This window comes from Xyrauchen texanus, chromosome 25 (genome assembly GCF_025860055.1).
Source record: "Xyrauchen texanus isolate HMW12.3.18 chromosome 25, RBS_HiC_50CHRs, whole genome shotgun sequence".
Lineage (NCBI taxonomy): Eukaryota > Metazoa > Chordata > Actinopteri > Cypriniformes > Catostomidae > Xyrauchen > Xyrauchen texanus.
The window spans coordinates 25017837-25043330 of NC_068300.1; the positions used below are offsets into that span (position 1 = coordinate 25017837).

Below are 25494 nucleotides of genomic sequence, written 5' to 3' on the forward strand. Positions count from 1 at the left end.
TGTGTGTGTGTGTGTGTGTGTGTGTGTGTGTGTGTGTGAGCGTGTATTTATCACTTTGTGGGGACCAAATGTCCCCATAAGGATAGTAAAACCCGAAATTTTTGACCTTGTGGGGACATTTTGTCAGTCCCCATGAGGAAAACAGCTTATAAATCATACTAAATTATGTTTTTTGAAAATGTAAAAATGTTTTCTGTGAGGGTTAGGTTTAGGGGTAGGGTTAGGTTTAGGGGATAGAATATAAAGTTTGTACAGTATAAAAAGCATTATGTCTATGGAAAGTCCCCATAAAACATGGAAACACAACATGTGTGTGTGTGTGTGTGTGTGTGTGTGTGTGTGTGTGTGTGTGTGTGTGTGTGTGTGTGTGTGTGGTTTATGAGACCAATTTTCAGGTTTACACACCAGCATTACGAAGCAATTTTTGATGGTCTCGTAATTCGGGGAATTTAAATTGTTATAATTATTGAATAATAACAATTTAAAGCATTATTAATAGATGTATGAGTACTACATTACTGGTTTTATTAATTCATATTGCTATTTGAATGTGATAAACATCCCCACGCTTTTTATGACCTGTACAAATTATGGACCTTTTAAACCATGATGTGTATGTGTGAACTTTGAACAGTGCCTCTGTAGGTGGGAATTGGTATTGCAAGGTACACACACTCGCGCCAAATTACACACATTTCCCCGCCATATCATACAATTGGCCGTAAACGTCGGACGCGATTTTACGGATGTTTCGAGAAGATTCGCCGCATTTGGAGAAGTGTGGATATTAACATCGGAGCTGCAACAGTTCTTCAGCGTCATGGAATTTACCGAAAACTGAAAAGTAAGCCCTTTTATTTTATATTTTGTACATTTAATTAAAACGGTGTCTGATAGCCTCAGTGGAGTTTATATAGCTTTACGACTTATTTAATTGTTCATTACTCAGTTAAGATTACTCGTAACTAATGAAATACTATCATGAGTGTGCATACAGTGAGTTAGCATCTAACTTCACCTGCTTGTACACGCTTGTTCATTTATCAGTTTATCATAAACATGTCAACAAGAATACTTTCTGCTGTTGGTGATGGTTATGGAGCAGAAAGGGGAAAACCAACTATAAGTTAAAAAAGCACTCTGTTTAAAGTGATCAAATGATACCCAATTATCTCAAACTAGCGATAATATTGTTATTCTGTGTTCTGTGTGTGTTATTTTGGGCTACTGCTAAAGCAATGAGTTATTAATATTATTCTGCATATCTGTGGAGACTGACATGACATTATATTTTGTACTAGGGGACTAAATCCTCTCAGAGATACAGAACAGCAAGTGAAGTTGGACAAAGATAAAGACATACAGGGAGATATATATATATATATATATATATATATATATATATATATATATATATATATATATATATATATATATATATAGTGTCAATCACACCAAAGGTAAGATGTTTTTGTAAACCTTTTGTCTCTTAATGCAAGTTGAGCTCTGTTATGTTAAAGAATGCTCCATCAGACATACAGCGTGTTCATATGGAAAACAACAGATTATTTATATATTTCATTTTTTGATAAAAATTTTTTATCTTAATGTTTTTGATTAGTTATTGGATTTTTCCTTTGGACTTTTCCAGTCTCATTAGAAAATGTACTTTTCTATGTTTATGTGTTTATATTATTTAAGTGTAAAGTTCAAATGCTAACATTTATGATTTCTTAATTAGTGATCATAAAAAGTAAAAACTGTATCAAATAATAAAAAGTACTCTTAGACAAACTGTTTTGGTTAACCGATTCCCATTGCTTTATGTGTTTTATTTTAAATACATAGTTTTGCATATTCATTTGGCACACAATGTAATTTCAGAGTTTGTTTACTGCTTGTTTACCATTACTGCCATTAACAGTTGTGTTTTTTTTTAATAGGGTGAGGTGTATTTGCAAAAGGCTTTATTTTGAAAGGTTCATTCATTCTTGAATCCAGAGGAATCTTGTATAAGGTGTCAGACTACAATAATTTTGGTACAGTATTAAATTAATACACAAACATCTTCATACAGAGAAATGATTACTGGGGCCGGTTGCACGTAACTTCAAACTTAGCGTAGTTGTGGTGTAAATTGGCACTAAGCCACAATTTATGCACTACTAAATATTTGAGCATTGCACCATTAATCTTAGGTATGACGTAACACTACGTATAAACTAAATATTTACGGCAGACTCTGACCAGGAGTAATGGATGAAATAAAAAAGCAGACTCATTTAATGACATCAATGAGCTCATGTTTTGATTGACAGGCATCAGCCCTTTCGACATACACTCACCTAAAGGATTATTAGGAACACCATACTAATACTGTGTGTGACCCCCTTTCGCCTTCAGAACTGCCTTAATTCTACGTGGCATTGATTCAACAAGGTGCTGAAAGCATTCTTTAGAAATGTTGGCCCATATTGATAGGATAGCATCTTGCAGTTGATGGAGATTTGTGGGATGCACATCCAGGGCACGAAGCTCCCGTTCCACCACATCCCAAAGATGCTCTATTGGGTTGAGATCTGGTGACTGTGGGGGCCATATTAGTACAGTGAACTCATTGTCATGTTCAAGAAACCAATTTGAAATGATTCAAGCTTTGTGACATGGTGCATTATCCTGCTGGAAGTAGCCATCAGAGGATGGGTACATGGTGGCCATAAAGGGATGGACATGGTCAGAAACAATGCTCAGGTAGGCCGTGGCATTTAAACGATGCCCAATTGGCACTAAGGGGCCTAAAGTGTGCCAAGAAAACATCCCCCACACCATTACACCACCACCACCAGCCTGCACAGTGGTAACAAGGCATGATGGATCCATGTTCTCATTCTGTTTACGCCAAATTCTGACTCTACCATCTGAATGTCTCAACAGAAATCGAGACTCATCAGACCAGGCAACATTTTTCCAGTCTTCAACTGTCCAATTTTGGTGAGCTCTTGCAAATTGTAGCCTCTTTTTCCTATTTGTAGTGGAGATGAGTGGTACCCGGTGGGGTCTTCTGCTGTTGTAGCCCATCCGCCTCAAGGTTGTGCGTGTTGTGGATCACAAATGCTTTGCTGCAGACCTCGGTTGTAACGAGTGGTTATTTCAGTCAAAGTTGCTCTTCTATCAGCTTGAATCAGTCGGCCCATTCTCCTCTGACCTCTAGCATCAACAAGGCATTTTCGCCCACAGGACTGCCGCATACTGGATGTTTTTCCCTTTTCACACCATTCTTTGTAAACCCTAGAAATGGTTGTGCGTGAAAATCCCAGTAACTGAGCAGATTGTGAAATACTCAGACCGGCCCGTCTGGCACCAACAACCATGCCACGCTCAAAATTGCTTAAATCACCTTTCTTTCCCATTCTGACATTCAGTTTGGAGTTCAGGAGATTGTCTTGACCAGGACCACACCCCTAAATGCATTGAAGCAACTGCCATGTGATTGGTTGATTAGATAATTGCATTAATGACAAATTGAACAGGTGTTCCTAATAATCCTTTAGGTGAGTGTATATGATGGTGTTTACACTCATTTACGGGAGAGAGAAAAAAAACATATTTTTAAACAGGTCTTAAGCATGAAACTGTTCTAATGGTGTAGTTTTCAGGATGCATCACCCGGTGTGAAGTTTCAAAATATACCAAATATATAAGAAATTCAAATGTTTCCAGCCTGTTGTAATAGTATTTATTTATCACTGCTTATTTATTTATTATACAGTTCCTATATATTGTTATTTACACATGGTAAATATACTATTTATTAAATCTACTTTTATTATGTATTGTATTTTAATGAGGATATAATTTATTACAGCTGACAGTTACGTGAACATCAACCGTAATAAGATCAAATTGAAGTTAACGGCTTTTTAACACTTCTGAGTATTAATTTGAAGGCTGCCTATTGGATAAATACAAGTAAACATCATATTATGAGACTATGCATCACTTTACGGAGAGCTTACAACCTACTTGTAACAAGGACTAAGGCGGGTTGGGATCCATAAGCAGTGTTTAATGAAGAACTCAATAGTCGTACAGGCAATGGTCAAGCATAGGCAAACAGATATATAGGAGGCAGGCAGAATCAGCGTGAGAGGAGGCAGGCAGAATCAGCGTGAGAGCAGGCAGAAGGTCGGGGCAGGCAGCAAACAATGATAAACTTATGACAGGCAGTAGTAATACAGGGCAGGCGGCGAACAAACAAGGTCACAGGAACAAAGCTGGGTTGGTACACAATAGACAGAGTAACAGACTGGGAAAATGCTTAGTAATGTAGCCGGAGCAAAACAAGACTTCGCAATGAGTGAGTGTTACAGATCTCGTTATATAGCGAGTGGGAAACAGGGAACAGCTGTAGTACCGGTTTCACGGTATACCACGGTTTGAAGATGGATGGTTATCATACCATGTGCATTTGCTTATATACGGTATTGAGAAAAAAATGCAACCGGATGGAGAATCTCACCTGCGCATCTTTTTTCCTTCTCGACTGTCTGTCAGACTCGTCAACTTGCACCACACACACAAATGCAGCAGATGTCAGAGAGAGGTGAGGGGGTCTGACATGAGTGTGTGAGTTAAAGCAGTGTTTCTCAACTGGTCTATTTGGACTGGGACAGCAGGGAAAGAACAATACCATGGTTCTCCCAAGTGATCGACTATTTAAGACTGCCGAGGCACATTTAATGATAATCTCTTAAACAGCTAAAGGCTTCTCATCTGCACTTTCGTGAGTGTAACGATCTCGCGATCATGATCTACTCTTCTCTCTGGCGCGTGCGCAACAACTGGGCTTCCCTCGATATTGCGGAGCGCAGACATCAAAACTGATGTGACCAATTTCAATTCTAGCGAGAGTTTTCTACTTTAAAGTGTTACGGGGATTGTCATTTCGAACCTCTCAACAGTAGCAGCCCTGACATGCCAAACAGCACTGAGGAGGAAGAGTAACACTGTGATATGTGCCAAAAAAAAAAAAATCCATCACCTTTATAAATTTCTTTCATGATTTTACATGAGTAACAGTAACTGTTTGTAACACAGTTGAAGGATGGGAAAGGAGGAGGCGAGAACCGGCTTGTCAACATAAATTATATTTTAATGAGAAACTTAAACTCAAAAACACATAAACAAACACACATGACGGACATGTCCGTAATTCTCTCTCTCTCGAACCATCGTCACCGGCCGCCTTTATCCCTCGCGCGCCTCATCAGGCTGATTGGGGACCGGGCGCGCGATATTCCGACCGGCCCCGCCCCCCTCCGCTCCACACTGTTATATTTTTTTTATACTATATTATTATATAGTTTCATATGATATAATCTAAAGATAGAATCTATTAGACCTCATTTTATATCAACAGTGGCAGCTGTAGTTAAAGTTTCAATATGTGCTTCAGCTGGAATTTATTTTTCATAAATACTGTAATTTATTATTATATTACTATTATTTAAGACTAGCACACTGACCTAACCATGATAATGAGGAGCCTTTCCTTCTGTGTAATATGTGTATAAATATAATATTAATTAACAAACAGGATAATAATGGGCTCCTATAAGTAAATATGTTCTTCAATTTTTAAAAGGGGGAGAGAAAACTTCTTGTTGATTTTGACATCAACAACAAAAGTAATGTCACTTGATGCATGTCCATGTACTGGAAAACCATGAACAAAACTATACAACATAAAAGGAAATGCGACCCAGGATACATTAAATACAGGTTATGTTTAATCTATGGCAGGTCGACACTTGATTTAGAATGTAAAATCTGTCCTGAAGCAAAACCAGTTGAGAACCACTGAGTTAAAGATACAGACAGGAGCAGTCTGACCTCAATGTCATCTACAGTATATATTAACTGTTAATAATCAGAGGACATTACTTTAAAAGCTCACACAGCTGATGTTATTTTTCATTTAGTATTTAATTTAACATGTTATATTTACATGCTATTTTTATCATGTTTATAATTCTGTTTATTATAATTCTGTTAGCTTTCTTATTATTTCTATTTATTTATTTTCAAGAGAGACTTTTTTTTACACTTCAATAAAATAAATGGTTTCAAGTTTCAATTATAATAAAGTGTTTGCTCAAAAATAAATAAATAAATAAAATAACCCTTCTGTTTTCACTGATAATAGTAATTGTGTAATACCGTGATATTTTCTGAGACGGTTATCATACCGTGAAAATCTCATACCATTACAACCCTACTAGTTACTAAGCCCAACTTACGTGAGAACTTACGCACAGCTGGTGCAACCCTGCCCTGGTGAGTAGCCTGTATTGTCCTGTACGTTAGCCCATGTGCATCTTTTGAAATGAAGCCAAATCACACATGCAGATATCTGGGGCAGGCTGACATGCTTCCTAAAGATGTGTTCTCTTCTAGAGCTTAATTTTAGTTAACAATTTTAACAGTTGATTTTTATGACCCCTTTAGCATTGATGCTTCAAGCGTTGACAGATCAATTGGGAGACTAGTGAATGATGAGCAGAAACCCAATGCAAAGATGAAAAAGAAGTGGATGGTATGCCCCATCTTTTTTTATTGGCCATTATGGATGGAAGGGAAGTTCGAGAGATTACTTATGACTATGGAGGTGTTGACTTGCCTTGACATTCCTGCCATGGACAGGAAATGTCCAAGGTAGAGTACCACTGACTTTTATTGAATAAAGTATTTTTAATAGTGAGTAGTAGTGTTGTCACGGTACCAAAATTTCAGCAGTCGGTACCAATACCAGTGAAATTTCACAGTACTCGATACCATTTTAGGTACCAAAGCAAAAACATGTTACTAAACATCTCTTTTATTAATAAAGTCTACAAAACATTAGCAGCAGAACTAAGAACAGAAATATGCCATTGAGCAACACTTTAATTTAAATATATTATTTTTTAATTATAACAAAACTGTACAATGTATGCTTAAAGTATTTTTGAACACTTATATAAGATTTGCTTCAACTTTTGCAACTTTTAATTTGTTTTTACCAAGTACTAAAAAAAAACAATCCTAAATAAACAAGCATACAATAGAATTAATAAAAAACAATTTCCAAACTAATGTGCAAAGTGCTCTCTTATTAATAAAGCTGCATATTACCAATTTTCTTCATGATAAGAAATGCACAGTGACATATATATATATATATATATATATATATATATATATATATATATATATATATATATATATATATATATATATATATTATAATTAAATAAGTTTTAATCTATCTGGATTAAGCATCTGTGCTCGAGGGATGAGCGTCCTTAGATCGGGACATTCGTGCAACTCATAGAAGAGGCACCGACCACACAGACAAATGCCCGTTTCTGAGTTTATAGTTATTAACATGATCTGCTTTTGTATTATTTGAACTTTAATAAAGCTATAACACATTAAATATAACTGCATTTAAGATGTAACGCCGGGATGTTTCCTTTAAAGAGCTCCGCCTCCGCTTATTCCACAACGGTACATGCTTCTGAATGTACTTTTTTTATAATTCTCTAATACTTTGGGATCTACATAAAATAAACGGGGAAAGTTTCGAGTGCATCTGGACTGATCTGTGTAATTCTTCCTCCATCAGACGTGAACTGCTGCTCTCACGCAATATTTTACAGTTTATTGTGATTTCATGTTACATTAAATGAGCTCAAATGACTATTCGACAACGAACATTTTTGTCATCAGTTTTGTATTTTCGACGATGTCGATAATGTCAACTAAACATTTCAGACCTAATGCAAATGATAATATGCTTTTAAACTCACCTGCTTTATTTGCTTGAATAAATCCGGGTGTCTGTCTTTCACGTGCTTTATTAAGTTTGACGTGTTTCCTCCTTTCGTAAGAATATTGCGAAAGCAGTGTTTACCAACAGGTTTTTGCTGATTTATGATGTTTCCCTTTTTCATCAGCCTCAAATCCAAAGAATTTCCAAAACTGGCTTTTTCCACTTTTTTTTCTCGGCAAGATTCAGTTGAGACTCCGCAGCAGCAGCTACTTTGATTGTCGTCATCTTTTGCTTGTTGCAAGCGTTCGAAAGTTCCCGCCTCTGCGTGGGTACCGGGTAGAATCAGTACTCAGTACCCCGATACCTTCAGAAATTCTGGTATCGTAAATAATTTTTAGTTTGAGTACCGACTTGGTACCGGGTTACCGGTATTTTTGACAACACTAGTGAATAGTGTTGAATGCATAGAATCTCTCTCACTCCCCCAGCCCCCCATGGCTCCAGCTACTGTCCAGGACCACACCATCCCGTCAAACTATGGTGCTGACAAAATTAATGACAATCAGTTCTAAAAGTTATATTCATTCCTACCAAATGTGTCAAATTCTGTGTTTGTAGAAAACTGTATTTCTGTAGCAAATAATTCCATTGAGATAACTTTGTTGTCTCTCTTTTGTTCCCCTCTCTCTTTGTTTCTCTCTTTCTGCCTCTCCATCAGCCCATGGCTCCTGCTACAGTCCAGGACCAAGTCATCTCTCCCACTGCCCCTCCTGAAAAGGTTTGTCAATACATTTGTCAACTTAGTTTGACACACATGAAGTGCTTTAACATGATCTGAAGTGAGAGTATCTTATTGCTACTGTATGTGACTAAGCAGTACGCTGCAGTTTTGTAACCCTTGTGTGTGTTTGTGTATGCTTACTCATGGTTAATTAAGCCATACATTTGGTATATGTGGACCCAATTTGGGATGAAACATTGTGAAGCCATAGCCTACTGTTTAGTCATATAGAGTAGCCATATTCGGTCCTCATATACCAAATCATGTCCTCATAAACCATGAGTAAGCACACACACTAAACACAAGTGTTATTCAGTCATAGTGTACTGCTTAGTCACATAGAGTAGCCATATTCAGTCCTCATATACCAAATCATGTCCTCATAAACCATGAGAAAGCACACACACTAAACACAAGTGTTATTCAGTCATAGTGTACTGCTTAGTCACATACATTCGCCATATTCAGTCCTCATATACCAAATCATGTCCTCATAAATGTCACGAACCCCGCTCCTCTGCCCCATCCCCGCTTCGTCGCACACACACTCACTCCTCAAGCTCGCACGCTCGTTCCGCCCCCTCGAGCTCATGCTCGTTTTGCTCCCTCGAGCTCTCACGCTCGTTTTGCTCCCTCGAGATCTCCTGCTCGTTAGCAGGTCTCTCTCCTCGGGCTCACATGCACGCTCCTATGGCCAGAACATTATGACCACCTGCACTCGTCTCAATCACCCCTTTATTCGTTTCACCTGCACTCGTCTCATCACCTTTCATTGTTTACACCTGCACCTTCCCCTATAAATACCACAGCACATCCGTTTCACGGGGGTTGGTTATTGTATTTAGTTTCCCGTGTCTTTGCCCCCCGCTAGTCTCGTCTAGTTTTGACCTCCTCTCGTTCACCTCTTAGCTTGCCAGCTCCCCTTGTTCCCCTGTCTTTTGCTCCCACTAGTCTCATCATTTTCCTCTTGATTCCCCGGCTTTCGACCTCACGCTCCCTTTGACTACTCTTCACTGGATTTGCCCTTTTTCTGTACTTTTGCCTGCCTGCAATAAAACGCAGTTTTTGACTTACATTGTGACTGTCTCTTCTTGTGCGGGTTACAAAATAACCCACCCTTACCGAAGACAGTCACAATGCCCCGCGCTGAGGATTTGCACAGCTCACTAGAGCGGAGGTGCACGTCACATTCGGCGCGAGGAGCTACAGTTTGGAGGCAGGACCAAGCGCTCGCGGCCCAGGGGCAGCAGGTATGTCCCTTGTCTGATTTATGTCACCCTGTTTCACCTGTGTCTGCCCCTGAGCCCGTTTATGCCTCCAGTGCATTTCTGAGCGCCGTAAGCTTTCAACCCCCTGAGAGGTTTGATGGCTCTTCGGGCGCTTGCCAAGGGTTGTTTATGCAGGGCAGCGGTTGTAGAACTTTTAACCGTGCCCTTAACATTATGGACCCAGCGGCCCAACTCTTGGTTTTGCATCAAGGGAGTCAACCCTTGGAGGCTTATGTGGTTGATTTTTGTGCCCTGGCCAACCAGGTGAATTTTGATGAGGTGGCTCTGAAAGACATTTTTCAATTTGGACTGAATGAGCCAGCCTCATCATTCATGCCTGGTGGTCGCTGCTCTCTCGCCCTACTGTACGCTGGTTCCTCGTTTACTGTGGGGGAGGCAGAAACTGAACCAGCTTTCCAGACCACGGCCCCCGTCTTGAAGCCTACCACGGCCCCCGTCTTGAAGCCAGACATGGCCCCAGTCCCGAAGCCTGGCACGGCCAGCGAGTCAGCGCCCATGCCCGCCACGGCCAACGAGCCAGCGCCCATGCCCGCCACGGCCAACGAGCCAGCGCCCATGCCCGCCACGGCCAACGAGCCAGCGCCCATGCCCGCCACGGCCGGCGAGCCAGCGCCCATGTCTGCCACGGTCAGCGAGCCAGCGCCTGTAGCCTCGACCATCCCCATGGCCACGTCCCCTGTTGGCCGAAGACATAAGAGAAGGAAGAGGGCCCCTTCTCCCCAGTCTCGTCTTGTGCTCAAGACCGCAGAGGTTCCCTCAGAGTCTTCCACAGCTCTACCGACCTCTGCTCCGCCCTCAGAGTCTTCCACGGCTCTGCCGGGTTCTGCTCCGCCCTCAGAGTCTTCCACGGCTCTGCCGGGTTCTGCTCGCCCCTCAGAGCCCTCGCGGCCTCCGCCTCACGAGCCTCCCAAGGCTCCTCCTCCCAAGCCTCCCAGGGCTCCTCTTAAGCCTCCCAGGGCTCTTCCTCTCGAGCCTCCTAAGGCTCCTCCTCTCGAGCCTCCCAGAGCTCTACCTCCCAAGCCCCCCAGGGTTCTGCCTTTCAAGTCTCTCGAGCCTCCCAGAGCGCCGCCTCTCAGGGCTTCTCCTCCCGAGTCTTTCAAGGCTCCTCCCAAGCCTCCCAGGGCTCCTCTTCTCGAGCCTCCCAAGGGTCCTCCTCCCAAGCCTCCCAGGGCTCCTACTCTCGAGCCTCCCAAGGGTCATCCTCCCAAGCCTCCCAGGGCTCCTCCTCTCGAGCCTCTCAGTGCTCCTCCTCTCGAATCTCTCAGGGCTCCTCCTCCCCTCGAGCCTCTCAGGGCTCCGTCCCTCGAGTCTTTCATGGCTCCACCCCTCAAGCCTCTCACGGCTTCGCCTCTCGAGTCTCTCAGGGCTCCTCCCCCTCTCAGGGCTTCCCCTCTCGAGTCTCTCAGGGCTTCTCTCGAGTCTTTCAGGGCTCCACCCCCTTCCAAGCCTCTCAGGGCTTTGTCTATCGAGTCTTTCATGGCTCCCCCCTCGAGCCTCTCGAGCCTTCCAGGGCTCCACCTCTAGAGCCTCTCGAGTCTTCCACAACCTTTTTCCCCGAGCCTCTCATGGCTCTACTCCCAGAGACGCCAGAGCTTCCTACGGCTCCGCCTCCCGAGCCTCCTATGGCTCCGCCTCCCGAGCCTCCTATGGCTCCCCCTCCAGAGCCTCCTACGGCTCCCCCTCCAGAGCCTCCCACGGCTCCACCTCCCGAGCCCCTCACGGCTCTACCCCCGAGACTACAGAGCGTGCCAGGTCGTCGCCTCGGGGACCTCCCACGGCGCCACCTCCATTGGCTCCACCTCCTGAGCCTTCCAGGCCTTCCTCCCTTAAGCCTCCTTCGGCTCCACCTCCAGAGCCGCCTACAGTGCCGCCTCTGACGGCACCACCTTTCACGGCTCAGCCCGGACTTCCTGACCCTCTCCCTGTCCTGTGGCCTCTTCTCTGGCCTCCGGACCCTATTCCTGTCCGGTGGTCACCTTCCAGACCCCCGGACCCAGTCCCTGTCCTCCAGTCGCCTTCCAGACCCCCTGACCCTGTCTCTGCCCTACGGCTGCCCCCTAGATCTCCCGACCACCCGCCTGTCCGCTATGTTCCCCCTGACCTTGCCTTGAAACTGCCCATTGACCCCATGGACTGTCTCATTTCCCTCTGTGCCCCTTGGACTGCCCTCAATTTTGTTTGTGTGTTTTGTGGGTTGTCTGTTCAGGGTTTTTTTGTTTGTTGGGATCGTCCAGCACCACTTCCTCGCAACCGAGCGCGGCCGTCAGGAGCCGTCCGTTTTAGAGGGGGGAGTACTGTCACGAACCCCGCTCCTCTGCCCCATCCCCGCTTCGTCGCACACACACTCACCCCTCAAGCTCGCACGCTTGTTCCGCCCCCCTCGAGCTCACGCTCGTTTTGCTCCCTCGAGCTCTCACGCTCGTTTTGCTCCCTCGAGATCTCCTGCTCGTTAGCAGGTCTCTCTCCTCGGGCTCACATGCACGCTCCTATGGCCAGAACATTATGACCACCTGCACTCGTCTCAATCACCCCTTTATTTGTTTCACCTGCACTCGTCTCAATCACCCCTTTATTCGTTTCACCTGCACTCGTCTCATCACCTTTCATTGTTTACACCTGCACCTTCCCCTATAAATACCACAGCACATCCGTTTCACGGGGGTTGGTTATTGTATTTAGTTTCCTGTGTCTTTGCCCCCCGCTAGTCTCGTCTAGTTTTGACCTCCTCTCGTTCACCTCTTAGCTTGCCAGCTCCCCTTGTTCCCTTGTCTTTTTCTCCCACTAGTCTCGTCATTTTCCTCTTGATTCCCCGGCTTTCGACCTCACGCTCCCTTTGACTACTCTTCACTGGATTTGCCCTTTTTCTGTACTTTTGCCTGCCTGCAATAAAACACAGTTTTTGACTTACATTGTGACTGTCTCTTCTTGTGTGGGTTACAATAAACCATGAGTAAGCACACACACTAAACACACACAAGTGTTATGCAGACATAGTGTACTGCTTAGTCACATACAGTTGCCATATTCGGTCCTCATATACCAAATCATGTCCTCATAAACCATGAGTAAGCACACACACTAAACACACACAAGTGTTATGCAGACATAGTGTACTGCTTAGTCACATACAGTCGCCATATTCGGTCCTCATATACCAAATCATGTCCTCATAAACCATGAGTAAGCACACACACTAAACACACACAAGTGTTATGCAGTCATAGTGTACTGCTTAGTCACATACAGTCGCCATATTCTGTCCTCATATAACAAATCATGTCCTCATAAACCATGAGTAAGCACACACACTAAACACACACAAGTGTTATGCAGACATAGTGTACTGCTTAGTCACATACAGTCGCCATATTTGGTCCTCATATACCAAATCATGTCCTCATAAACCATGAGTAAGCACACACACTAAACACACACAAGTGTTATGCAGACATAGTGTACTGCTTAGTCACATACAGTCGAAATATTCGGTCCTCATATACCAAATCATGTCCTCATAAACCACGAGTAAGCACACACACTAAACACACACAAGTGTTATGCAGTCATAGTGTACTGCTTAGTCACATACAGTCGCCATATTCTGTCCTCATATAACAAATCATGTCCTCATAAACCACGAGTAAGCACACACACTAAACACACACAAGTGTTATGCAGTCATAGTGTACTGCTTAGTCACATACAGTCGCCATATTCGGTCCTCATATACCAAATCATGTCCTCATAAACCATGAGTAAGCACACACACTAAAACACACACAAGTGTTATGCAGTCATAGTGTACTGTTTAGTCACATACAGTCGCCATATTCGGTCCTCATATACCAAATCATGTCCTCATAAACCATGAGTAAGCTCACACACTAAACACACACAAGTGTTATGCAGACATAGTGTACTGTTTAGTCACATCCAGTCGCCATATTCGGTCTTCATATACCAAATCATGTCCTCATAAACCATGAGTAAGCTCACACACTAAACACACACAAGTGTTATGCAGTCATAGTGTACTGCTTAGTCACATACAGTCGCCATACTCGGTCCTCATATACCAAATCATGTCCTCATAAACCATGAGTAAGCACACACACTAAACACACACAAGTGTTATGCAGACATAGTGTACTGTTTAGTCACATCCAGTCGCCATATTCGGTATTCATATACCAAATCATGTCCTCATAAACCAAGAGTAAGCTCACACACTAAACACACTCAAGTGTTATGCAGACATAGTGTACTGCTTAGTCACATACAGTCACCATATTCGGTCCTCATATACCAAATCATGTCCCCATAAACCATGAGTAAGCTCACACACTAAACACGCACAAGTGTTATGCAGTCATAGTGTACTGCTTAGTCACATACAGTCGCCATATTCGGTCCTCATATACCAAATCATGTCCCCATAAACCATGAGTAAGCTCACACACTAAACACGCACAGGTGTTATGCAGACATAGTGTACTGTTTAGTCACATACAGTCGCCATATTTGGTCCTCATATACCAAATCATGTCCTCATAAACCATGAGTAAGCTCACACACTAAACACGCACAAGTGTTATTCAGTCATAGTGTACTGCTTAGTCACATACAGTCGCCATATTCGGTCCTCATACACCAAATCATGTCCTCATAAACCATGAGTAAGCATACACACTAAACACACACAAGTGTTATGCAGACATAGTGTACTGTTTAGTCACATACAGTCGCCATATTCGGTCCTCATATACCAAATCATGTCCCCATAAACCATGAGTAAGCTCACACACTAAACACACACAGGTGTTATGCAGTCATAGTGTACTGCTTAGTCACATACAGTCGCCATATTCGGTCCTCATATACCAAATCATGTCCTCATAAACCATGAGTAAGCACACACACTAAACACACACAAGTGTTATGCAGACATAGTGTACTGTTTGTTCATACTAACACAATTTTATGATCTTGTTTGTTTTCAGTGGATAACAGAGGTATATACACATCTGCAAGAACACCATGGACGAAAGCTGAGGTCAACGCTGTGATGTGACGCTTCAAATCTCATATCATGAAAGGTCACTTGGCATCTAAGAGGGAATGTGAGGTGTGCAAAAAGTGTGATCATCCAGCTCTACAAAACAGGACATGCCAAAATATCAGAGATTTTGTTCGAACCATTTAAACGTCAGTTGAACTAAATTGAATTTGTCCAAGGGACTAAATCTCTCACGTTTTCACTTGTGATTTTATTGTCTCTTTTTTAGTTTTGTTTTTATTCCCATCACTGAGTGACAGTGTTTAACATGTTTACTCTCTGAATGATGCTGTTGAAGGTTTTAATGTAGATGTTTATTCCAATGGACCAAATTTTTCTAAATGACAAATTTTTTTCTCCCTCTTGTTGTATCATATATGTAATATCAGTGTTTACACATATGATACATTCCTGATATTCAATATTTTAAACAATCATCTAAAGCATCACAATCACAACTGCATTATGTCCCGCATATTTGTTTAGCAACTTTTAATAAATAAACGGATGTCTACTGTGATTAAATGACTCACAAAGAGTGGCCGTTCATTTGTTCAATGTGCTCTTGTCGATGTGCATGATACGAGATATTTGTGTTGCTCTCCTGGAAGTGTCGTGACACAGAATTGTTTGCAGCATCAGATCTGCTGTTAAAATCAATCCAGAATCATGTACAATCAATTGGCTTTCAAGGATGTGTAGCGTCATCATTATTAACACATGCTAACGATTGGGGTAAACGTTATGTGACACTACATTTTTGCCTTAATTACAATTTTCTCGGCAAAGAAATTTGTTGTTTCAGAGTTTATGCCCTAGAGTTAAATGGAAAAATATTGTCAACACTGAAATTTTAGCAGTGATTTGCGTTTCCATCAGCTTTATTTTGATGCGATAAAACATTATTCGTAAAAAATCCTTGGATAGAAACGTAGTTATTGTTTTTATAATTTAGTGTAATAATGCAGTAAATACACAGCATGTATTAGTTATTTGTTTTACACTGAAATTTTCACCTAACTCTGTATGCCAATTAAAGAGGCTTGTCATTAATTAACTACATCGAATAAATATAAACTCATGGTTGTTTTAGAAGAAGAACCCTTTAAATTAGTAGAAATTCTTTTTTTTTTCTAGAAATAAATATTTTGTACTCTCCATATCTTGGAAAGGATAATGTCTGCGATCACACAATCCAGCCACGATGGGTTTGCCTTACACAGGAAAAGAAATGGAGGTCCTGGCCCATATGCGTCCGTGTTATTCAGGTTTGAGCACAAGAACCGATCACTGGATTGTGCATAAATGTTAGCGTAGCTATACCCCCTTCCAGGACCTGGCAGTGTGTTTTAAGAGGTTAAATATAATGTTATGTTTATATAGACCTTGTAATGTTTGTCAGTCCCATTATACTAGGAAGTGGCTAGATTTGTGTGTTGTATGTAAACAGGCCTCATAAACCCCTTTGGCTCCATAAACCACAATCTGGTCCTGACCCTATAAGCCTGTGAAATGTCACATTTTTTATTTATGTATGTTGTGAAAGTGAAATTTTATTTTTAAAGTGAGATTTGTCTTCTGTAGATCAAATATAATTTTTTGACATGAATTTTAAGTTGACAGGATGATGGGAAAGGTGGGTCCCCGTAAACCACTGAAAAAACACATTGGTCTCATAAACCATATGCCTGTGTGTGTGTGCGTTAGTTATTTGGGTAGTATTTTTCTTTCAGGCAGCACAACAGGAATAAATTATTTTAATGACTGGTCGTCTTTCGGTTGTGTTCCAAAGAGGAGCATTTGACTGATCTGATGCCTCTGTATTTATCAATGTACAGGTCATGCCTCCTACGGGCATAATTTCATCACATTATTATCTAATGCTTTTACACTTAAAACACATAGCAATAGTAGGCCACAAGAAAATTCACCCAAAATATTATTACTTCGTTTAAAACATTTTTTTTAATTGAATAACAAATCAATCAAGATATATACAGATTGTACATAGAATAAATGTACAGATTTTATACTACAGAATTCGCGCTGCGGGGGGTGTAAGGTGGCCATTGTCATGGTAACGTCTATAAACACGATTCTGTTCGAGGTGAGAGAACTTGTAACGTTCTGCACGTTTAATATTTGTATTATAATTAGAAATACAGTGTTGTCCCAGATATAATACATTTAACAGATATTTTGTGTAAGGGTAGAAGTTATTATTGTTTAATTCAACCTTTTTGTGAGTTTATTTACTGGCTAACAAGCTAGCTAGCTGAGTGTGCTAGTCGATTACAAGCCAGCTGAAGAATGTCAGACTTTGATGAAGATGAAGTGCTGAAAGCGGAGTCTGAGGAAGAGCAGCGAGAAAGGGAGGATGATTATGGAAACAATGACAATGAGATTTTAACACGTAAAGACCGGGTAACCCACATTTATATCAGACATTTAAACTAACTACACAAATGTTGTGATATTGCCAGGATTTGTTTCTATTGTCTTGGCTTGACAAAGTCCAAATATACCTTATTCGCGGCAGCGCCATCTTTGACTTTTAATGGGAATGGCTTTAAAAGAAAATGAAAAGAAAGATTAAAATCCTCTCATGATTGACTCACCTTTAATCCACCCGTAATGTGTATGCCTTTCCTTCTTCAGCAGAACCGAAGTGAAGATTTTTATAAGCACATTTGAGCTCTGTTTATCAAAATGCCAGTGTATAGGTGCTGGCTATTTGATAGTCCAAAAAGCATATTTAGGCAGCATAAAAGTTATCCACAGGACTCCAGTCGATCAAATAATGTCTTCTGAAGCAGGGTGGTTTAAGAGGCAAATTGTTAATTAAAACGTTTTTAACTTTATAACATTGCTTCCAGCCAGCGCTGTATTGCTGTTTGAATTGAACTAACTAGGGATGGGCGGATCGATCCTAAAGTATCGATACTTCCGATACCGATGTTGTATCAAAACTATCGATCCTCACAAAAAATATTGTTGTTTCAAAATCTAAACTAGGGATATTATTATTTGGTTACCATGAACATAAACAATAATCATAAACTTCAAAGTGAAATAAAAAGGATTAGGCTATTAGCAAATATTTGTGCAGGATGGGAACTATTTCTTCTTCCGCTCATCTTAACACACATGCTGAAAGACACAAACAGACAAATGCTTGCCCCGTCACAAAGCTTGGTCAAACAAGAGGGATCAATGCCTTGTAGAGGTAATGATAGTAAATCAGAGAAATGTCTTGGATCATGTTCTTGAGTAAATTCATGCTAAAATAACACATCAAAAGGTGACATTTCTTATAATTAATTTGTTTGTAATTGTTGATAAGAAGTCCATCCATCCATCCATCTTCAACCGCTTATCCGAAATCGGGTCGCGGGGGCAGCTGCTCCCTTCTTGTTAAGAAATCATTTAAAAAAGTAGTTAACCATAGTTTTACTACAGTAATATTGTAGTAACCATGTTTTTTTGTTTGTTTGTTTGTTTGTTTTTTGACTGAACCCATGGCTTTAATACAGTAATATTGTAGTAGTAACCATGGTTAATTGTGTGTAACTATAGCTTAACTAAATACCATGATTAAACTATAGTTACTGCTGTGAAACCATGATTAATTTTTGTAAGGGTAACCAAAACAGAAGTCTAATAATTTTGTTTATGCTCACAAGTGTACTTTTTAAAAAAAAAAAACTAATATGACTTGAATTATGACTATAATTATAATATTTTAAATGACCAATTTTATCCCAAGAAATTGCGAAAAAAAAAAAAAAAAGTAATAGAAGTATCGGTATTGGTATCAGTATCGACGATATTGGACTTGAAATTATTGGGATTGGATTGAAATGATAATAAGTGGTATCGCCTATCCCTAGATCTAACTTTGCTTCCAACTTCTCACATGAATGCGCCATTGCGCTTACATCACTGATGCGTCGACTGCTGGCAATTTTTTTTAAAGCTAAAAACATTTTAATTATCGATTTATTTTTAACACAAACCTATCGATTTTCTTCATAAGACATTACTTGATCGACTGAAGTCGTGTGGATTACTTTCATGCTGCCTAAATGTGCTTTTTAAACCATCAAATAGCCAGCAGTCTAATAGCACCCATTCCCTGGCATTGTATGGGCAAAAAGAGCTGGAAAGTGTTTATAAAAATCTTCACTTCGGTTCTGCTGAAGAAGGAAAGTCATACACATCTGGGATGGCTTAAATGTAAGTAAATCATGAAAGGATTTTCATTTTGGGGTGTACTAACCCTTTAAGCTACATCCACCAAACTTGGCACAGACCTATGTGTGCTTTTCACAGAGCAGACGATTAAAAATCCGAAAAATCCCACAGACATTACATTGATGATGGAATGTTCTTATAGCGAAAATATCTGTCTATCTATATTTTGTAAGATTTTATTTAAAGGAATATCTATCTATCTGTCTATCTATCTATCTATCTATCTATCTATCTATCTATCTATCTATCTATCTATCTATCTGTCTATCTATCTGTCTATCTATCTGTCTATCTATAATATTTTAAAACTTTCAGACAATGCTTTGTCAAGCCAATATCAAATTTTTTCTTAAACTATACCTATCTGGTTATTATATTAGCTTTTTCTGAAAGAGACATATTTAATAACAGATAAGACTGAGATTTGTTCTTTGCTTTTCACATTATTTTAGATTGAGCCCTGTCCACTAACCCAAGACACCTTAGCCAAAGGCTTATCCTTATTGTGTCGCACTGGAAACGGCCTGGCCCATGCCTATGTCAGACTTGACCTTAATAACAAGTAAGATTCTTGAAAAATGTAGATGAATGACATGGAAGTATACAGTATATTACATGATCAGCATGATCTGGCAAGAGTTTTACTTATTATTCGTCACATAGGTCAAGAGTTGAGCATGCTTTAACCAATTTCTATTTACATCTGTAACCATGATCCCTGTCTCAACCAGGGGTATGACAGACTTGGCCTTGGTCAGCTCCTTTGTCCATCTGCGCTACTTGGACATCTCCTCTAATAATTTGACAGACCTCTCTCCATTGGCTGCCCTCACCCAGCTGCTTTGGGTGAAGGGAGATGGTAACCTGATTGAAAGGTTCGATGGAGAGATGTTTGGCCAGCTTAATTACCTACAGTGGCTCAGCCTAGCAAGCAACCGTATATGTGATGTGAAGGGCTTTGGAGGTCCAGCACTGGAGACCCTTAATCTCATTGGTTAGTGAAACCTTAGGGCCACTTAGGAGGTTATATTACTTTTACAGCTCAGTTTAATGAGCTCTTTTTATACTCTAGTACCAACCACACTAGTTGGCACAAAGCATCAAAATTCCATATCTTCATTTTTAGGCAATGGTATTCAGACAATGCAGGGTTTGGAATATCACAACCTGACCAATCTGGTGACACTTGAACTTAGAGGAAATCTATTGGAAACTACAGATGGCATTTACCTCCCCAATTTACGTCACTTGTACCTGGTATGATGGCTGTTAGTGGTGTTATATTTACAAATACACTGATAAGTTGAAGAGTTAATGGTTATCAACCAAGGATCTACCATCTTTCAACAAATTGTTTAGGCTCAGAACAACATAGCGCGATTGGAGGGTCTGGAGAAGCTTGAGAAACTAAACACGCTTCACCTCAGAGATAACCAGTTAGAAACGCTGGATGGAATCAGCCCCAGGCTGAAATGTCTCCACTATCTTAATATCAGGTAATAGAAATTCATACCAATGGTGAGACAAGAAATTCAGTAAGAATTCAGTGGTATGATAGTGAAACAAAGTTTTTCATTTTCACATCCCTGTATATTTTTAGTCAGGCTGAAACTAAGGAAAAAATATGTCTCACTTTAATAGAGACAAAAATTGCATTAATTGGCAGTCATGTATTTTGCCTCACTATTTGATAACCCACTCTTTCTCTTTCTTACAATTAAAGGGGTAACTTTATATCTTCTCAGAGGTCTTTGCAAACTCTAGCGAGTGTGGGGCAAACACTGAGGACCCTTGTGCTTTTGGACAACCCTTTAGGAAAGAATGGGGATTACAGGCTCTATGTGATCTCTCATCTCCCCCACCTGGAGCTACTGGATAAGGATCCCATCACTGAAGGAGAGAGGTCTGAGGCTCTGGAGAAACTCAAGGTGTGGAGCTGATCTGTTTGACATATTATATACAATATGATATACACTGTCTTAGATGATTTGATCTATTTTTATAAGTCGTAGAGTAAGTCTGTGAAGCTCATAATGGATACAAATACATTTGCGGTACACTTCAAGCATTTATTATTTTCATTTAGTCTTAATTTTGTTTTTTAGGAATTACAGGATGAGGATCAAGAAGATAACTGAAATCACAACCTCCAAAATGCAACTGTAAATATAATTGTTTATTCAATAAAATGTATATTAACAAAATTTTGTCTAGTTTTACTATTTTCACTGTTGACACTTATTGGTGATTCTTATAGTTTAGCTAAATGAGTTTAAAAACACATTGTTTGTAAAGCTTTATTTATAATGCACCTTTTAAAAAGTATTTAAAAAATACAACCCCAATTCCAAAAAAGTTGGGACAGTATGAAAAATGCTAATAAAAACAAAAAGGAGAGATTTGTAAATTATATTCGCCCTTTACTATTTTGAAAGCTCTACATCTACACATTATATTATGTTTAACCCAGTGAATTTCATTGTTGTTTTTTTTTATTTTCAGTAATTTCAAATCAGATGATTGCAACACACTCCAAAAAACGTTTGGACAGTTGAATGTTTACCACTGTGAAACATCACTATTTCTTCTAATAACACTGATTAAGCATTTGGACACTGAAGACACAAGTTTGTTAAATTTAGAAAGTGGAATTTTCCCCCATTTATCTATTATGTAGGTCTTTAGCTGCACAATTGTATGAGGTCTTCGTTGCTTCATAATGCACCACACATTCTTAATTGGAGATGGGGCCAAACTAGCAACAACACTCTCTGCTGCTTACACAGCCATGCACTTGTAATCTGGGCAGTTTGTGGTTTGATGCTGTCCTGATGGAAAATGCAGGGATGTCCCTGGAAAAGACGGTGCTGGATGACAGTATATGTTGCTCCAAATTGTTTACATATCTGTCTGCATTCATGGTGTTCTCAAAGATGTGTGAGTTACCCATGGGCACTGGCACACCCCTGGCCCATACAGACACTGGATTTTGGACCTGACGCTAATAACAGCTTGGATGGTCATTTTCCTCTTTGGCCTGGAGAACATGACAGCTGTTTTTCTCAAAAACTTTTTAAAATGTGGACTCTTCAGACCAAAACACAGTTCCACTGTTCTACTTTCCATCTAAGAGGTGACCAAGTCCAGAGAAGTCAGCAAAACTTCTGGACAGTGTTGATTAAGGGATTCTGCTTTACATTGTGAAGTCTTAACTTGCATCTGTGGATGCAGAAGTGAGTGGTGTTGACTAAGAAAGGTTTACTAAAAAGTTATCCCAAGCTCATGTTCATGATATCTATTACAGATGAATTATGTCTATCAGAGATCACATGCATTCAGAAGTGTTTTTCATCTTCCCCGTTACGCACCAAGATTTGACCAGATTCCTTGGATCTTTGAACTATATTGTGTACTGTAGAGGGTGAAATGCCCCAAATCCTTCCAATTTGTCTTTGGGGAACATAGTTCTCAAAGTGCTGGATTATTTGCTGAAGCATTTGTTGGCAAATTGACAAGTCTTGAATGATCCTTGCTCTTGAAGGACTATGCTGTTTTTAGAGGCTCCTTATATACTATGACATGATTGCCTCACCTGTCTAACATCTCCTGTTTCACATTACCTTGTTATTTCAACTCGTAAAATTGTTATTAGTCTTAAATTGCCCATCTCAACATTTTTGGAGCCTGTTGCAATCATCTGATTTGAAATTACTGAACATGAAAAAAAAAATCACACGGTAAAACATCAGATTATGTGAAGTTGTGGTGCTATCAATATAGCAAATGGTGAATTTAATTTAAAAATCACTCCTTTTTGTTTACAAAAAATATATAATATATATATATATATATATATAAATGTCACACAAGTGGAATGAAATAAACAGCTAAAATAAAATAATAAAATTAAAATAATAAGAAGATAAAGAGAATTAACACACATACAGTGGCAAGAAAAATTATGTGGACCCTTTGGAATTACCTGCATTTATGTATAAATTTGTTTTAAATTCTTGTTCGATCTTCATCTATGTTACTCAACCACAACACTACTGGGAAAGTTTTTGTGGACTGATGAAACTAAAGCTGAATTGTTTGTGAAGAACTCTTTGTTATATTGCAGCCATTTGCTAAAATCATTTAAGTTTTTTCCTCATTATTGTACACACAGCACCCCATATTGACAGAAAAACACAGAATTGTTGACATTTTTGCACAATTATTAAAAAAGAAAAACTGAAATATCACATGGTCCCAAGTATTCAGACCCTTTGCTATGACACTCATATATTTAACTCAGGTGCTGTCCATTTCTTCTGATCATCCTTGAGATGGTTCTACACCTTCAATTGAGTCCAGCTGTGTTTGATTATACTGATTGGACTTGATTAGGAAAGCTACACACCTGTCTATATAAGACCTTACAGCTCACAGTGCATGTCAGAGCAAATGAGCATCATGAGGTCAAAGGAACTGCCTGAAGAGCTCAGAGACAGAATTGTGGCAAGGCACAGATCTGGCCAAGGTTACAAAACAATTTCTGCTGCCCTTATGGTTCATAAGAGCACAGTGGCCTCCATAATCCTTAAATGGAAGACGTTTGGGACGACCAGAACCCTTCCTAGAGCTGGCCGTCCAGCCAAACTGAGCTATCGTGGGAGAAGAGCCTTGGTGAGAGAGGTAAAGAAGAACCCAAAGATCACTGTGGCTGAGCTCCAGAGATGCAGTCGGGAGATGGGAGAAAGTTGTAGTAAGTCAACATCACTGCAGCCATCCACCAGTCGGGGCTTTATGGCAGAGTGGCCCGACGGAAGCCTCTCCTCAGTGCAAGACACATGGAAGCCTGCATGGAGTTTGCTAAAAAAACACCTGAAGGACTCCAAGATGGTGATAAATAAGATTCTCTGGTCTGATGAGACCAAGATAGAACTTTTTGGCCTTAATTCTAAGCGGTATGTGTGGAGAAAACCAGGCACTGCTCATCACCTGTCCAATACAGTCTCAACAGTGAAGCATGGTGGTGGAAGCATCATGCTGTGGGGGTGTTTTTCAGCTGCAGGGACAGGAAGACTGGTTGCAATCGAGGGAAAGATGAATGCGGCCAAGTACAGGTATATCCTGGACAAAAACCTTCTCCAGAGTGCTCTGGACCTCAGACTGGGCCAAAGGTTCACCTTCCAACAAGACAATGACCCTAAGCACACCGCTAAAATAACGAAGGAGTGGCTTCACAACAACTCCGTGACTGTTCTTGAATGGCCCAGCCAGAGCCCTGACTTAAACCCAATTGAGCATCTCTGGAGAGACCTGAAAATGGCTGTCCACCAACGTTTACCATCCAACCTGACAGAACTGGAGAGGATCTGCAAGGAGGAATGGCAGAGGATACCCAAATCCAGATGTGAAAAACTTGTTGCATCTTTCCCAAAAAGACTCATGGCTGTATTAGATCAAAAGGGTGCTTCTACTAAATACTGAACAAAGGGTCTGAATACTTAGGACCATGTGATATTTCAGTTTTTCTTTTTTAATAAATGTGCAAAAATGTCAACAATTCTGTGTTTTTCTGTCAATATGGGGTGCTGTGTGTACAATAATGAGGAAAAAAAATGAACTTAAATGATTTTAGCAAATGGCTGCAATATAACAAAGAGTGAAAAATTTAAGGGGGTCTGAATACTTTCTGTACCCACTGTATGCTGTAAAATGGGAACAGCATACCTACATGAAAACATCCCAATGGTGAAGTACGGTGGAGGGAGCATCATGATTTAGGGCTGCTTTGCTGATTCGGTGCCATCACTGAGGGAAAAAATAATTCCCAAGTGTATCGAGATATCCTATAGGATAATCTCAGGGTGGCTGTGAAATAGCTAAACCTCAGTAGAAGTTGGGTGATGCAGCAGAACAATGACCCTAAACATCAACGTAAATACACTACAGAATGTCTTTTTTTTATTATTTATTTATTTATTTTTTTAAAAAAAAAAGAAGAAAATCCACCTTTTGGAGTGACCAAGTCCTAAGGAGGATCATCAAGATATTAAATCCAAGGGTTCACATACTTTTTCCACAGCACTGTGAATATTTAATGGGATGTGTTCAATAAAGACATAAAATATTATAATTCTTTGTGTGTTGTTAGCTTAAGCACAGGGTGTTTGTCTAGACTTGTAACTTTAAACGAAGATACAATTTTATGACCAATTAATGAAAATTAAAAAAAAAACAAAAAACAGCTAATTCAAAAGGGTTAACATTATTTTTCTTGCCACTTTTGTAGATTATGTCGTGGAATATT

At 40.2% G+C, this 25494-nt stretch overlaps 1 protein-coding gene and 1 long non-coding RNA gene across 3 annotated transcripts; both read left to right on the forward strand.

Moving 5' to 3' along the window:
* The first annotated feature begins 1951 nt into the window (after positions 1-1951).
* LOC127619066 (uncharacterized) lies at positions 1952-15407 on the forward strand. Its single transcript, XR_007967523.1, has 4 exons — positions 1952-2039; positions 6508-6595; positions 8532-8591; positions 14884-15407. It is a non-coding gene; the product is annotated as an uncharacterized LOC127619066 (long non-coding RNA).
* Positions 15408-17056: 1649 nt separating this feature from the next.
* LOC127619283 (leucine-rich repeat-containing protein 23-like) lies at positions 17057-21393 on the forward strand. 2 transcript variants are annotated; one of them, XM_052092142.1, is made up of 7 exons: positions 17057-17363; positions 19646-19755; positions 19925-20187; positions 20320-20450; positions 20553-20689; positions 20917-21121; positions 21299-21393. In XM_052092142.1, exons 1-7 carry the CDS (start codon positions 17250-17252, stop codon positions 21329-21331), a joined length of 993 nt encoding a protein of 330 aa, XP_051948102.1. In that variant the 5' UTR covers positions 17057-17249; the 3' UTR covers positions 21332-21393. The 2 variants fall into 2 exon arrangements, with proteins under 2 accessions (XP_051948102.1, XP_051948103.1); XM_052092143.1 differs by having other exon boundaries at positions 21308-21352.
* Positions 21394-25494: the final 4101 nt, after the last annotated feature.